General features: G+C 44.1%; 1 protein-coding gene and 1 long non-coding RNA gene across 3 annotated transcripts in view; one reads left to right on the plus strand and one right to left on the minus strand.

Moving 5' to 3' along the window:
• Positions 1-15698, plus strand: part of LOC144785945 (uncharacterized) — a 352963-nt gene that overhangs the window by 99308 nt on the left and 237957 nt on the right. The gene's annotated exons all lie outside the window — the stretch shown is intronic.
• The window catches only part of SLC5A11 (solute carrier family 5 member 11), a 230172-nt gene that overhangs the window by 73373 nt on the left and 141101 nt on the right, over positions 1-15698 (minus strand). The window contains exons 6-9 of the mRNA XM_078664831.1: positions 13545-13649; positions 10994-11099; positions 8062-8142; positions 1939-2144 (exon numbers count right to left, since the gene is read on the minus strand). Coding sequence (XP_078520957.1) covers positions 1939-2144; positions 8062-8142; positions 10994-11099; positions 13545-13649 — 498 coding nt within the window. The remainder of the gene's footprint in view (positions 1-1938; positions 2145-8061; positions 8143-10993; positions 11100-13544; positions 13650-15698) is intronic.

The raw sequence follows: 15698 nt of genomic DNA on the forward strand, positions 1-15698 counted from the left end.
TCAAGCCTCTCCGGCTCAACTCATTCTTTTTCTATAGCGCTGGGACGCCCCTGGGTAGCCATCGCGCTTTATAAATCCACATTCCATTCCACATAGTATTGTTTTTCATGACCAGTGCTCCCACGTAGTCGTAGGTTATAGCATGCCTCGTCCCGCAGCAGGGGGGGAAGACCCCGATGATGAAGCATGCCACCAAGGGTCCTTTTGGTAGGTGAGGGGTATTTAAACAAAGCTGTGTACTTTCCACCATTGTAGGAAACACACTTAAGGGCCGATTATGATGGCGGATTTCCTGCATCCACCGGGCCGGCGGAAGCCACCGCCGGCCCGGAGGATGCGGGAAATCCGCCGGGGAGCCCTGCAAGACCCACCGCCATATCAGGATGGCTGGTGGGTCTTCCTATCTGTCCGCCACCTTTCCGCCGCTCGCGGATTGCGCCCGCGGCGGAAAAGCATTAACATGGCTGGCGGTGTCTATCAGACACCGCCAGCCATATTAGGATGACAGCGGAAAGATGCCTTTACACGGCGGCATTTCCGCCGTGTAAAGGCATACGGATTTGTGTTTGGGGGCCCGTTGCGGGCCCCCAGGGGTGAAGGGGGGTGGGGGGTGCACATGGGGGGGTACCTACGGTACCCCCCCTGCATTTGCCTGCACAAAGCGGCAGGCACCGCGAGGTGCCTGCCGCTTTGTGCATGCAAATGCACAACTTACTTTTTTAACATTGCGGCGGGTGCTGCTTCAAGCAGCACCCGTCGCAATGATAAAAATACAGGATGTGACCGCCAGGGTGGCGGTCACATCCTAATTAGCACGGAGGGACCGCCGCTGCCCCTGCGGACGGTCCCTCTTCCTCTAGGGTGGCGGACGGAGGCAAGTCCGTCCGCCATCCTAATGTGCCCCATAGTCTGGAGGAACACAGGAATAAAATGATTGACCTACGAAAAGGCATGTTGGAAGCGTTAAGAAGAAGAGGTGGACTCATGTATGTAGGCGCTTTCTTGGGCCACAGAGAGCAGCAAACGTCTGATGGCAGTAACAGTGAAGGGCATGGGTTGAGGAGATAAAAGAATTACCTGGGACAAGGATCAAGCATTGTTTTGCATGGAGACATTGATATTTTAGATGTTTGCATATTAGAAGAACAAGTCTTTTAAGAATCTCCTTTTCAATTTGAACAATTAGCTACACTTTTATCCCAGCCAACTTTTAACTGTAGTCTTCTGGAGACCGTTCTCAAGTAAAAGTCACCAACCAGGTTATGAAGTACAATAGGAGATGAGGGTCCTGTCTCTTGAATAGTCCTCCCTGCAGGTGAATAGACACAAATGGTAATTCCACTTGTGTCTGGTGATGTTGACCCAAAGCTCAATTGTTTTTTATTATTTTGTAATTGCATTTATATAGTGCTTGCAACCCCTGACCAGACATTGAAGTACTCTGTTTATTCACCTTTTGGTGATAAACTAGCACAGTTTTAAACTGCCCGAAGAACATGGGTTGCATTGGTTGCTACAAAGTATGTGAATTGTGATGTTTGCTTATAAAAAGATTGGGGCAAGTTATAGGAAATTGCAAGAGAATATGTAGCACTCAGATGTTACAGATGAGACTGGGATTACTTTTGTTCCCATTCAGAGAGGCACTAGCCTGGCAGTTGGGCCTGGAATATCCCTTGTGGGGTAGGACCAAAATTGATTTAAAAATGGTTGGTCCCTGTTTATAATGTTACAGCTAGAACATGATGAAATGGAATGCGGCTGAGAGTAAATACCAGCGTCTGAATCAAGCATTCCATTCATCACCTTTTATGCTGTTACAAATGAAAACAGCTTGTGACTTTATAGAAAAAGCTGTGTGTACACACATTATCTATACCTCTTACTAAGAAAGTGCAGGGATATGCACTATAGCAGTTGTAGTCTTTTTGTAAATACCTGATCGGTACACCAGTACCAAAGTGAAGGAATGGTCATTCCCACCAGCACACCGGGCCAGGGAAGATCGGAAGTGACTGGATCACGGAAGAGATGGAAGGCATCCTCCCTTGGCAAACCACAGCTGCTGTTCTCAAAACGATTTTTGGGGATGGCCTTAAAGTATAAGGTCTGTAACTCGTCAAAGCCTCCAACTTTCACAAAGCCTGCATACGGTAAAAAAAAAGGTTTTCATCTCATGACAAGTGATAGTCAAATCCAGCACTTATGCATTGGCATAAAAAGCTATGACGGAGACTATGGATGAACTGGGTTAGCTTATACCTAGCAAACTTGTAATCGCTCCCAAGGCAGGAATACACTATACTAGAGCCAGGGATTTATTTTCATGAGGGGAGAGCAGCTCCTCAGGCCATGGCCTGTGCTCCCCTGTCAGAAACTCTTTCAGAGGGCCAAGGGGCACGCAGGGGTTACTAGCCCCAACCGTGGGGGTTGAGGCCTTTTACTCCTGATGTCCCAGGGCTGGATCTCCTATGAATCCCGATCAACTGGGCCAAGTACCCATTCTGCACTTGACTCAAGTGGTAGCTGTGGTCAAGCAGTCATGGCTCCCTGGAGGGGGATATTATAGATACAGGTCAGTGAACACGACTCAAAGTGCAAACAGTATGAACAATAAATGAATGTTCAGTCAAATACTTGCTTTTATATAAAAATGAGTATTTTATTTTTAACTCTACTTTTGCAAGGGTATATGGCGCTGTTGCTCCAGGCTCCACTGCACAGATGATCTTGGTTTGTCCTATGTTATGTTCCCACAACCAGCGGGGAGACTAGCAGGCCTTTGCCCACAGTCCTGGGCACAGGCAGAAGTCTTGCAGGGCTTCCTCTCCTCGCACATCCAGTCTGAATGCTTGGCAGATGACAACGTTTTGGGTCTCAACCTCCCAATCTTCTAGTCCATTTCCAGACACAAAAATTTGATTTCTGCTTCTTTTGAAGTGGACATTTCTCTTTTTCTTCTTTCCACTAAAAGGATATCTCTCAGCACAGGCATGAATCTGACACAGACTGACCCACCACACAATTCATGGGAGTCACCAGAGTTCACACCCGGATGTCATCCACAGTGACATGCTCAAAAGGTTAATCCCAGCCCCCCAGCCCTACTCTTTATGATTCCCTTATCAGCCCCATCTCTCTTCCTGAGATATGTCCAGGCCCCTTTCTTGTGATTTATCACTGAATCACAGAGAAGTCTTTTGACGTCTAAAGGGAGTCTCTTCCTTTCACCTCCAGTGTGTCCCCTACCCAGCTCATAGGAATACAGCAATACCCAAATCTGTCCGGGGTGATTCCTCCCCTCCTCATGTCTTCACCTGCCAGGCCTGGGCTTTCCAAAATGGAAACCACGGGGCCTCCATGTAATGTACCATTGCAAGCACACTGCACCCACTACACTGTCACAGCACACTTCCACTTCAGCACTGTTAGCTCCATGCATTGTGCCACTACAGGCACATATTCAGTTTGTGCGCACTGTTTAGCACTGTAGTGCTGTTTTCTGTTTTATACCAGTATGTGCTTTCTGCAAGCACACTGCCAGCACAGACACACTCACATTGGGCACGCTGCCCACCATTTCACTCTTTATGTATTGTGCTTTACGCAAGCAGACATACACCCAGCACATGCTTTTCCCTGCACACGCACAGCACTACATCTCTCATGTACTGCATCTCCAACAGGCATACGTACATTCAGTATATGCACTAACCACACATATATCGCACAGTACTGCTCTAACCCTGTACAGTAACTTTCCCAGACACGCATACATACAGTGCAGTCACTACTCCTGCGCTGTGCAGCACATCCACATCTACCAATTGTTACCCACGGGTGAGTTACGCAAACAGCCGTGGAACATTTAAAAAGGTGAATGAGCATGTAGGCCTCTTTCCAGTGGCACAGGTGAAAAAGGATCTGTTCACTACTACTGATCACTACATCCTATGCCGCCACCACTGCTCCTGGTGAACGCAGTAGCCTTCCATCACTATGAGGGTAGTGCTTTGGGAACCCCTCCAGGTCTAACAAGGCTACAGTCTGTGAGACAGTCCTATATCATGGTGCGTACGTATGATCCGTATTAGCTTAGAACAGCAAATCCGCATTAAGGATCCAGACACCAGTACAGGTGGGCACTCGGGGCAGGGGTGCACATCATTTACCATGCAGAAGACTTTTGTGTTCCAATATCCCCCACACCCAAGGGCAAAACAGTCTTTCTGCTCTCCTTGGGGGGCAGATTGGGGGATCAGCCTCCCTGGGACAGGAGAAGAGTGGGGTTCACACCACTGTTTCTAAACAAAAGGGATAGGGTTATGCCCCCACCCCAGAAAAATTATAAAGACTTACTACCCCCTCTAGGGATGCAGGAAGCCCACTGGATAACAGGATTTTTTTGGGGGGAAGGGAGAGCGGGGGGAGGGGGCACCTCTAACGTGGTAGATTGGTGGCTTGCTCCCAATCTGTCCCAACAGTTATCCATTAACAAAAGGGTCAGGTGGCCTTCCCAGAAGAAGCATAGTCTTTCTGCCCCCTGGGGGACAGAATGGGGTTGACGCATAATCTACCCCGCCCCCCGAAATGAGATAGAAAGCCTACTAGATACCAGGGATTTCTTTTTTTCTGTTGCAAGGTGGAAGAGGCCATTTGTGCAAGGGTCAGTGCCCACCCGACGCTACCAAGGGCAAGACAGTCTTTATGCCTTTCCTGGCAGGCATATTGTGGGGTTTGCCCCAGAGTACGCCCTCAGGGGAGTGGAAATCCCACTATGCACCAGGAATTGGAAATAAAATTGGTGGGGGCGGCCCACCCTGACATAGAGCTGTGCTCTACCCCAAAAGGGGCCTACAGTGTTTCTTCCCCCTTCTTTGGGAGGCAGATTTCAGAACTTGCCCAAGTTCTGCCTCTCCATAGGTGGGTTGTAGACGACCTCAATAAGCATCAGGGAAATTGTTCCTGTAAAAACGAAAAAGAAAGGGGTAGGGGGCGGCCCCCTTGGCATAGGGCCATGCACCCAACCCAAAATGGACAATAAAGTCTTTCTGCCCCTCCTGGAGACAGATTGGAAGGTTTGCCCCAAATCTGCTCCCATAACCTGGGGGTACAAATCCCACTAGACAGAAGGGATTTTAGGCCAACATTTTTTGGTTGGGGTGAAGGGTGGCCCACCCTAGCATTAACCCATGCCTCCACCCCTGAAGGGGGATTTGAGTCTTTTTTCTGTCCCCGGGGGCAAATAGGTGGTGTTCCCCGATTGAGGGTTTGCCCCTAATCTGCTCCTCATGGGTAGAAAGCCCACTAGACACCTTGTAAAAAATGGTCCAGAAAAAGAAGGGTTGGTGTGGTCTCTCAGGCATCTGGCTGTCCCTCCAGCCCCAGATCGAGCCTACTTTGTCCTTCTGACCCCATGGGGTTGATTAAAGTTTCCCACAGTTATGCCCTGGAGGGTGAGTAGAAAGCCAACTAGACAGCAGGGATAATTCAAATGTTCCTGACATTTCTGTGAGAAAAAGTGAAGAATCTACTGGGACCCACATATTTCTTACCACCCAGCATTTACACACTTCTTCCTATAAAAAACACTACCCCACTTGTGTGGCTCAGCTTATTGCCAGCGACACAAAGGGCCCCAAGACGCAATGTGGAGACATCAGACGTAATGTAGCTGAGGTATTTGGGTCCAAGCACGGCCTCTTCCCAAGGAAACCACAAGCACGGCCTCTTCCCAAGGAAACCTACCAAACCCAGAAATTGTTGAAAGATAGACATCCAGGGGATTCCAGGGTGGGGCGCCTTGCGTGGATCCCCCAATGTTTTCTTATCCACAATGCCCTGCAAACCTCAAACGTTGCCTAAAATCATGATTTTATTTTCTCCCATTTCTATGATGGAAACTTCCAGAATCTTCAAAGATCCACAGAATTCCTACCACCCACTGTTCCTACCACCCACTGTTCCCACACTTGTCCCAGTAAAAATGCAAATCCATTTGTCTAGTTGGGCCTAACGTTTGTGACAAGAACAGATACAGCGAAGTCTCTTTGCTTTGATCACTTCTTGGTTGCTGGTGTGTTGTGTCTTGTGATTCAGGCAGAAATAAAAACAGTGGATCTTAACAAACAAAAACTAAAATTCACTGTAAGTCACAACCCATTTTTTGTGTTAAATAATTCCAGTTAATAATTCCATTAATGTAACAACATTAAATGTTTATATTATCTTACATGGTTAAATCCCATGCCGACTGTATTTTTCAAATAAAATTCATATTAAACATGAGTTTTAAATGATTTTTTCTGAAAATAATTAATTCACAACAGATACTTAAGGAATTTTAGTTCAGCTCTGCAAATTTCGCATGTCTCCTGAAGAGACTGTAAAGTCCAAACAGCCAACGCATCTGAGATAATTACTTCACTATACTTGGCTTGTCAGAATTCATAGCTTGCCAGTGGATTGTCCTGCAGTGGCACATTCGGGGCCAAATGACCAACCAACACCCACCCCCCCGCCCCAAGCCGGGTTCCCCACTAAAATCAAGGGCTTAACACACACCCCTGCAGACCTTGTGGTACAGTGGCCCCCTCCAGTCCTTTAAGCAGCCCCCATTTTGCAAAAAGGAAATAAATATCTGTGAGATATGGGGGATTCTAAGGCCACTCATAACAGACTTCAAGGCGCCCGATCATTTTGCATTACACCAGTGCCTCAAAGTTGCTAATTTGCTGCATTGTTCAGCCCAGTGTGATAGACGCGAAACCATCCTGTGTTATGTTCACAGACATGAACAAGATACAAAGACTGAATTTACAAGTGTAAAGTTACCCCTAGTAACTTTTCACATGTGGAGATCACCACCACCATGGTTGAGATCTTCCTGTGGGAAAGTGTAGGAAAACGTATCAAAATGTATTATTCTTTAATAAAAATTCTAAAAAATATTTTAATATAAATATAAATTAATTACAAATACTTGTTATTGAAATGGCACTAGTACAATAAAATGTTACAGCGTATTACCTTACTCAATGTGTTTTAAATATTTAATTTATATACCTATATTTATTTAATTGATAAGTAATATTTCTTAAAGAATAATTTCAAAAAAATCCCACATACAGTAATATTTGATATTGAATATGTATTAAATGTTGTTAAATGTTACATGTTGAATTAATATAAGTAATCTGTTTATTTTAAAGTTGAAAAGTTTAGTTTATTTTTTTATTAAATTTATTATTGCATTTTATAATAATTAGATAGTTGTTTAGTAATTATATATTCTTTTTAGCATTTAACAAATATATATGTATTTTAAAACGTTGAATCAGGTTTGCTTATTTGACATTATTTGGTATTTTAAGCCCTTACATTCAGTATTTTCTGTTTGAGTATGTGGTGCTTGATTTACTCCTAGGCTGGATTAGAGTACATTTATTCCTGTGTTGTTACCTTTAGAGTTTGTGAATAGCAATGTGCTTCCTCTTTAGTGTGTGTGCATTTGTAGTAGTTTGTCCCTTCCGAAACCTCTCTTTACAGTTCCTTAAACCGGTCCCTTTGGATGGAGATAGGCTTCATTTTCTGACAACTCTCTCTGGTCTCTTCCACATTTACTTCTAAACAATAAACGTACATATGTGGAGATCTCCCCATAGAAAAGAAAGTGGAGGTAGATGTTGCCACTTGTAGGTTAGTGAATTGCATTTTGTAAAAGTACTACTTTACCTACTACAAAATGCAGTTTCTGAAGTGGGCCAAAAGAGTTTTTAAGCAAAACACATGCTGTGTGTTTCGTTCCTCAAGGTCTCTCTCTGTCACAAAACTTTGATGTCTTCAACATAGGATTCTATGATAAATGCAAATATAATCAGAGCACAGATAATTTGGCAACCTCTTTCATGATCCATAGCTAATGCCTACAGACAGTGCCCACCATACCAACCCCCCGCCCCTCAACCAAACAGCTGCAAAATATGCACAGTTAGGCAACTGTGTACTTCTTGCAGTAATGTCCTTTTTTGACAGTTTGGAGGAATGTGTGTACATACTCACTGAAGGCCATGAGGATAAGAGCCCCGATCAGCATGATGACTGTCTGCAGTGTGTCCGTGTAGATTACTGCTGCCAACCCACCTACAGCCGGCAAACACAAATAGGTGTTACACAGAAATGATGAACTTATTTACCACAGCCCTCCTGTCACCAATTTCCTCATTACATACACTAACTTCAGTGGTACTTCTGAAACCACACCTGTGTGTGCACATAGACTTGGGTGCATCATATGTCCTAGCAAGGAGGATGAGTATGTTTGTTAAGGTGTTTAGGTCCTAAATCTCAGATCTTGGAGGATTGTCACAAATGATTTAGAATGTGATCTAAATGGTATCAGTGATACTATTTCCCCCCAAAACATGCATATGTTGCCATTTCATGGTGACACATGCTCCGCACTATCAAAACAAATATTGGATTTTGCTTGTATCTGACAGATGCTGGAAAAGATACCTGGTTGGAAAAGATCACAGGTGCAGCTTTGACATCCAGGAAGCAGTGTGAGGAAGCCACTTGTTCCTGTCCTAGACGGAACAGACAAATGTACTGGGGGATTGTGGCACTGGCTGAGATGCAAGTGGGAGCAGGCAGACTCAAGTACTGCAGCGACCTACTGATCTGGGTGTGCAAGGCATTTTCTGAGGTCACAGAAGTTGATTAGGCTGTATGCTAAGTGAGAAGTCAGTGTAGCGTATTGCCTGTGGTCTTTGAAGGAATATGTAAATATAGATGTAGGTATTTCAAGGGCAAAGAATAGCAAATAAGAGTGGGTCACTGGCTGAATGTCTAAAGAGAGTTTAGACTCGAATCATCAGTGATATCTAGTGATGAAGGAGAGGATGGCTCTTGCTGGGGTCATTGTTGGAAGATACTGAGATTTCTCCAAGGATGACACCATGTGTGAGGTCTGAGCGGAAGACAATAAGGAAACAGTGACATAGTTGAAAGTCAGTATGTGGTACTGGCTGAGCTCATGGAGCGGCCAGATGGATGTTTGTGCAGCAGTTCAGTTGTTGTGGCACACCAGGGCAGTCAAAATAATCGGCTGATGGCCTGCTCTGAATACGAGGGGCCTACCAGTGTTCACATGCTGATGGCCCTCAGGTAGACTGGCAGCTGTTAAAGGGATTCCGTCAGTGGAGTCAGTTCAGTCTTCACTGTCAGACACTTGGTGGTTCCCCCACCTCTAACTCAAGCAATGTTAAGCACAGCAAGACATCCACCAGTTTATGGCAGATGTCCCGCTTCAGCCAAACCCTAAATGATGACAACTTCTGGGATGCACTGTTCAGTTGTCCAATGGTCTGTGCCTAGGCTTTCTTGGGACCAGCTATGCTGTATATTTGTAGAATCATACCTCCTTCTATCTTCTTCAGCCTCAGGGATTTTGTGCTTGTGGAATGTGTATAGATGGTGTAAGTGTGAAGTTGTGCGTGGTTTGAACTGTTGGGTCTTGAGGCTAGGAAGTGAATTCAATGTTTCTAGAGGAGTGTCCAGCTAGTCGATAGAGGCATTCTGGGGTCATATTAAGAAACTCATGTAGTTCATGGCATATATTCCAGTCTAGATAGCACAACAAAGCAAGTTGAGATGAGGGTATTAAAGCTATAAGGTGTATTACCACTGGGAGCAAAGATTTCACCGTTCAACCGCTATACGGAACTCCCCTTATAGGCGCTTGAGCGAAGAGGTGCAGGTATCTTGCAACATAACAGCTCCAACAGTGGCAAGATCTATTGAAACATAGAAATACTGGATAACTCAACCCTCACTCAACCAATAAAGTGGGTGTCTAATTAATAAATACATGTATTTGGTAAAGCGTCAGTCAATCCATCAGTAAATAAGGAAATAGTACTTTGCAACCCAACACTCATCCTATCCATGGAGCATCTTATACATCCTTTATGGAAATCTGTATCTCCCAATCGAGGTTTCGAACATTAGAGTATGGTTGCTTGGATGGTGCCAGAAGCTGCAGAACTGCTTTACAGAGCTCCCAGGACAATTGGGTAGATGAAACATCCCAGACAGTGAGTTTATGCTTGCTAATGAGTGTGCGTCTAGGAAACATGTAATGTAGGAATGCGAGAGACTGCTGTGGAGTGGGTGAGCGTAGTGTGTAGAACCTCAACTGTAGGCATGCAGGGGGGAAACCGCTCACTCTTCTTCCAAACTTGCAACTGCCTGAGGTATGGGTAAGTAGATGGCTGGTGTGGTCACAATAATGTCATTTGATCTGTGTACAGATAAAATGCACCTTGCAGCTTGCTGTAGTAAGGATGTGGATCAGTGGTGAGAACAGTTTTGCTACCTGTCCAGAGAGGAGCAGAAGCAGAGATGTGACAGTGGAGCTGCCTGCCTTTCCTTGGTACAACATGCCAGGCCACTAGCCCCACAGACTACTGCCATGGGACCGAACAATCACCATATGACCAGTCGATTACTGATCTATGTAAATAGTTTAAGTTGATCGTTGCAACCATCATGTGACTATCCATGCTAGTGCGGCGTTCTCCATACCGAATGGTGAACCTTTTCCGGGTTTCTCCAGTCAGACAAAAGTGATTGGGATGTGAAGGGGGTTAGCGGATTTCAGAAAAATAATGTAGGATAAGAGAGCTTTTAATGTGGAATGAATGAGTCTAAATGATTATTCTGTGGAAGGATGATCGGGTTTATAAGGGAACGAGAAAGAGAGAGATTGTCTGGGTGACTGGTTGGCGCGAAGGCAATATTCGGTAGGCTGAGTGGTCTACCTGTAACTATGCAGATGACAGTCAACCATGCAAATGACAACGAAATGTCCCTTTATAGTTAGATAAAAGTCTCAGCTGAGCCCCTATTTTATAAAAAAGCACGTCTGTCACATCAGTGATGTTTTTCGGCTGGAACTGTTTGCTGCTGGTGCAGTAGTTGGTTGCCATACCTGCAATCGTGTATATGGCTGTGATGGCAAGCAGCCCAATTACAGCTATGTAGAGGTCCCAGCGCAGCGCCTGCTGTATGAAAAGTGCCCCTGCGTAAATGTCCACCTACGGAGAGAAGATTAAATGAACAGATGAGAGGAGATGTTTTACTTCGTAGAGTACCACCCTATAAATAGCCAGATGTTCAATATCATGCATTGATACAGAGCAAACACAGGTCCCAGGACGAGGTCTGTGTCATCTACAGACATGGTGGTGTGGGGGAAACTGTGAATATGCAATAGGAGCCATGCAGCTCAAGATATTATTAGTACACTCCTCTTGTTGGTTTGGTTAGGTTGTTGATAACTGATATACTCATTCAGCCATTTGTGGTGTATGTCTGTATGTTGTGGGACTTAAAGTTCACGCCTAGATAAGAAACTATCGACCACTGTGCATGAAACATGCTTTAGTTGTTGGAATACTGATAAAGAAAATAACATTTACTCCACTTGCTGTGGTAATCTCGATTCAGACCCACATGGGTGTTTGTGCCTGATTCGGATTAAACCTGGTGCAAAACTGCTACTCTTTTTGGCTGCACAGACCCCCAGCAGGTAAAGCCGAGTGAGGAAACAGCAGCATTGGGAGTTTTCCGCTTGGAACGAGTGAAACATGTGGTGTTACCACATTATCTTCTATTCCGAGGTGTAGAACTCTGAATGGGGAGGTAAAATAGTACCTGGAGGTATCAGAATTGAGTGGGTAGAGTATCAACTCTCATAATATCAGGGCATTAGTAATTAGCACAATAGTGTACTGGTCAGTGATTAGTGTGGTCTGTGTTCTAGGTCTGTTAACAGATGGTATAATGGTAACACTGTTAATATCAGAGTGGGCAGATTGTTCACCGTGGCTGTGTTGTACACTGGTCAGCCTTCAAGGTTGGTGCTGTATTCTCCTATGTTGTGCTAGAGTGGTAATAGCAGTCATTTTACTGTAGTCGCCAATCTCTAACCTTGGTAAAGTCATCAAGCTGTTAACATCTGCTACCCTCTTTATACTGTTCACTTTGAGGAAGAAGCCACCAGTAGAGAGAGTAACAACCACCAGTAGGCGTAGAGACCAGGTGTTAGGGACCTTTGGAGTGCCGCCGTAGGAACAAAAGCTTTTCAGTGCTCTGTGTCTTTTGGAGAGTGACATATAAATAAAGTAATGGGGTAACAGCCAAGGATACTTGGAATTTCTGGTTCAACACATTACCCATATACGTTGTTATTAGGATTGTTTATCAAAGATTAAATGAATAATACTGTATGATATTGGTAAACAGAAACATTATCAAACTACCAATACTGTCTAGTTGTTAACAGGATCAGCTGTTAAAGGTGGCCTTGCCAGGCAAGAATGCTAATCACACTTTTAACAGTACACATGCCTGTAATCAAAGGTGGAATTTTGGTCAAGCTATTATTAGTAACTCTGCTACTCAACCTGTGCACTGGGCATGCTACATTTAATGAAATCACCGGCCAGGCTGTTAACAGTTAGTGTACATGTGAGGCAGTTATTTATTTATTTATTTATTTGTAAACAGTGAGTATCCTTGTTAGACCTTTAAAAGTGAGAATATTGATTAAGCTGTCAAAACCCAGGACATCGTGAATCTATTACCACGGAGTGAACTACCAACGCTTTTAAAATGAGCGTGCAGTTGTGATGCTATAGGTAGTGGTTGTATTTCTCAGATTGTTTGCAGTGGGTATGCTCATTAAGTTAACAGCAGGCAAGTTGATCAGACTGTTTACAGTAGTTATATTTGTCGAGATTGTAAGTCTGATGAAGTGTGTAGTGTCATGATGTCAGTAGGAAGTATAATAGTCAGTCTGTATTTGTCTGTAGTGGTCGGTGATCAACAGTTGTCCTGATCATTACACAAGTGTTAATCGTGGATAATACTATGTTTTGGTATTTTGCATGCCACCCTGTTGATTTTGCTATTTGGATTAAGATCACACGTGTCTGAGTGGACTTGCATTAGATTCAACCCTGCTAGTGCTGGCTTTGGAAATCCAGTCTGATTTGTGGAAGTTAGCGGGACAGTTCAGTGATAACTTATCTCCCCCCTCCCCCCATGCGTACCAGATATCCTGCAGAAATTCTTTTCACTGCGTCCAACATGCACAATAGACAAAGAGGAAAACTTAGAAACTACTTGAAAAGCACATTGTTCTCTGCGCACTTTTATTTTCAATAGAAAGAGAACCATTCCCCAGCTTCCAAATTATAATAATGCTTGAATTTTTGAAGCAATATACAAAGCATTTTAGGCTTGCTGTCAGTCAACACCCTTGCTGGTGGTGTCGGAAAAACCACTGGTGTCCCTTGGGAGGAGTTAGCATTGACAGCCCAGCATCTCCCATAAAACAACGAGATGTTTGCCCACAACTAATAAGGCTGCTGCCAAGAGCCACCCGAATTTACATGCCTGGTCTAGTGTTTTGATGAATGAGAGGTAGGGCCAGACATGAAGTTATACAACAACAGAAGTAGCAGAAGTTCACCTACAGATATTTTGGTGAAGATGTAGATAAACAGATACAGCACTGCAAGGAAGATAGGGATTCTCTTGCCTCCAAATCTCATTTTAAGGTATTCCGGCATGGTAGTGACCTGCAGAGAGAGAGAGAGAGACACAAGAGTCTGAAGAACATGCAGCCTGAAGAAAGAACATCGTTTCAGTAGTAAACATCTTTGAGATCCCGGTGCTTCCTTGATAGCTTCCTCCCACGATCCTGTTTTTTACCAGGATAAGATCATCATTATCCCCGTTTATGCCTCATAATTTTGAATTACTTTTTGGTCCAGGTTCCTGCTGTAATCGTATACTTAAGCGATTCATCCTGACTGTGTATTTCAGTGTATTCATTACACACCTAGAGATAGTTTGGGATTCACCTTGTACTATGACCACTCACACTTCCTATAATCCAAAACATAGTGATTCCAGTCTTTCACATTGCTTTCATTTAAAAATCTGTAAACTGTGAAAGAACCACATGGCATTCGAGCACAGTTGTGCCTTTACCATCTTCGAGTCATAACTCTGGGTGTTTTCTCTGCTGCGGGAACACAGGAATATGTATGACACTGCCTCTCTGTTATGTGCACTAAAATGAAGTACACTGTGCAGAGAGTCCAGTGAGACCTGGATTGGTACTGAGGCAAAAACAGATAGTACTAATGCTCTGTTTGTGGTAGTGTGGGTGAGCAGTCAGGTTTATCAGAGGGTAGTGCTGAGCATTTGTTGTACTCAAAGAGGCAATACATGATGCACACACTCAAGAATAAATCCGGGACCAATTTATAAAAATAACACTGATTTTGCATGTAATTTTTCAGACCAAGAACTTTATTCTACACTACGACCTTTTCCAGATATGAATTTTTCAAGTTGGCAAAATAATTCACTTTTGTGCACTATTGAAGTCAATGGGAGAAAATATAAAAATGCATATAAAATCACACAGTCCGATTTTAGGTTTCACCTTCAGGATTTAGGTAAGAAGCAAGGCCAGGCCCAATGTTCCACCAGCGGATTGTTGGAAGCATCCCGGATTTGGCCAGGAGCACGGTGCTGAGATCTAATTGTTTTGGGTGACTTCAATTTTTATCTTGAAGACAATATTCATAAAGAGTCTAGAGCACTTATCAAAACTCTTTCTAATATGGGACTGCCCAAATTGGTTTCTGCCCCTACACATGATACAGGCAACACCTTAGTTGGCATATTCTCGAATGAACCAAGGGTGTCATATCAGTCAGTTCCTCCCCTCAGATAGTCAGATCATGGTGCAGTTGCATTTTCTTTTACGTCCGACTCAACAGTCAAAATGTGGCCAAAGTCTGAAGAGTAAGATTCTAAGGAGAAATTGGAAAGGAGTTTCGGCTGAAGCCGTGTCCCTAACCCTGGATAGTATACCTATTGAGATTCAGGATGATGTAGACGAGGTCACGGACGCCCTCACAGTGTGGCTGGAGATGGCTACCTATAAGTTAGTTTCCATCAGGGAAGTTAACCAAACTAGTCTCGCCCCTTGGTTTAATGACAGGCTTGGAACTCCTATGCAGGCCTGTCACCAACAAGAGCAAATTTGGAGAAGAGAGTTAGAGGAGCAAGAAAAAAATCATTTATAGGTACAGAATTAGGTAATTCAAATTAGCCCTTCCTGAAGAGAAGTTTGCATATTGTACCCATAAGATTAAAACTGCTACTTCTTCTAAAGAACTTTTCAGGGTGGTACAACAGATCTCCACACCTCCAATAGTTGGGGAACTCGAAGGTTCACAAAACATTTGTGATCAGCTAGCCACTTGTTTTCTACGCAAAATTGTGGACATATATGATAGATTTTAATACATTTCCAAATAACCTCACCTATTGCAAACCCTGGGTGGAAAGCTGCAGCTCGACCCTAGTGAGTCTTCGAGGCATAAGGACCAAGAATCTAACTTGCTCTCGGTATTTCCACCTCTTACCCCGGAGATTCTGGAGCAACATCTCCTCAACACGCGATCCGACTCCCCCCTGGGATCCTGTTCACCAGCAATTCTGCATATGATAGCAGGCACGTTGGCTCAGCTTCTCACGGATCTGATGAATAAAGCTATTCTCACTGGCTGCTATCCCTGCCGATTGAAAAAGGCAGTGATCAGGCCCCT

The sequence above is a fragment of the Lissotriton helveticus genome, chromosome 10 (genome assembly GCF_964261635.1).
Source record: "Lissotriton helveticus chromosome 10, aLisHel1.1, whole genome shotgun sequence".
NCBI lineage: Eukaryota > Metazoa > Chordata > Amphibia > Caudata > Salamandridae > Lissotriton > Lissotriton helveticus.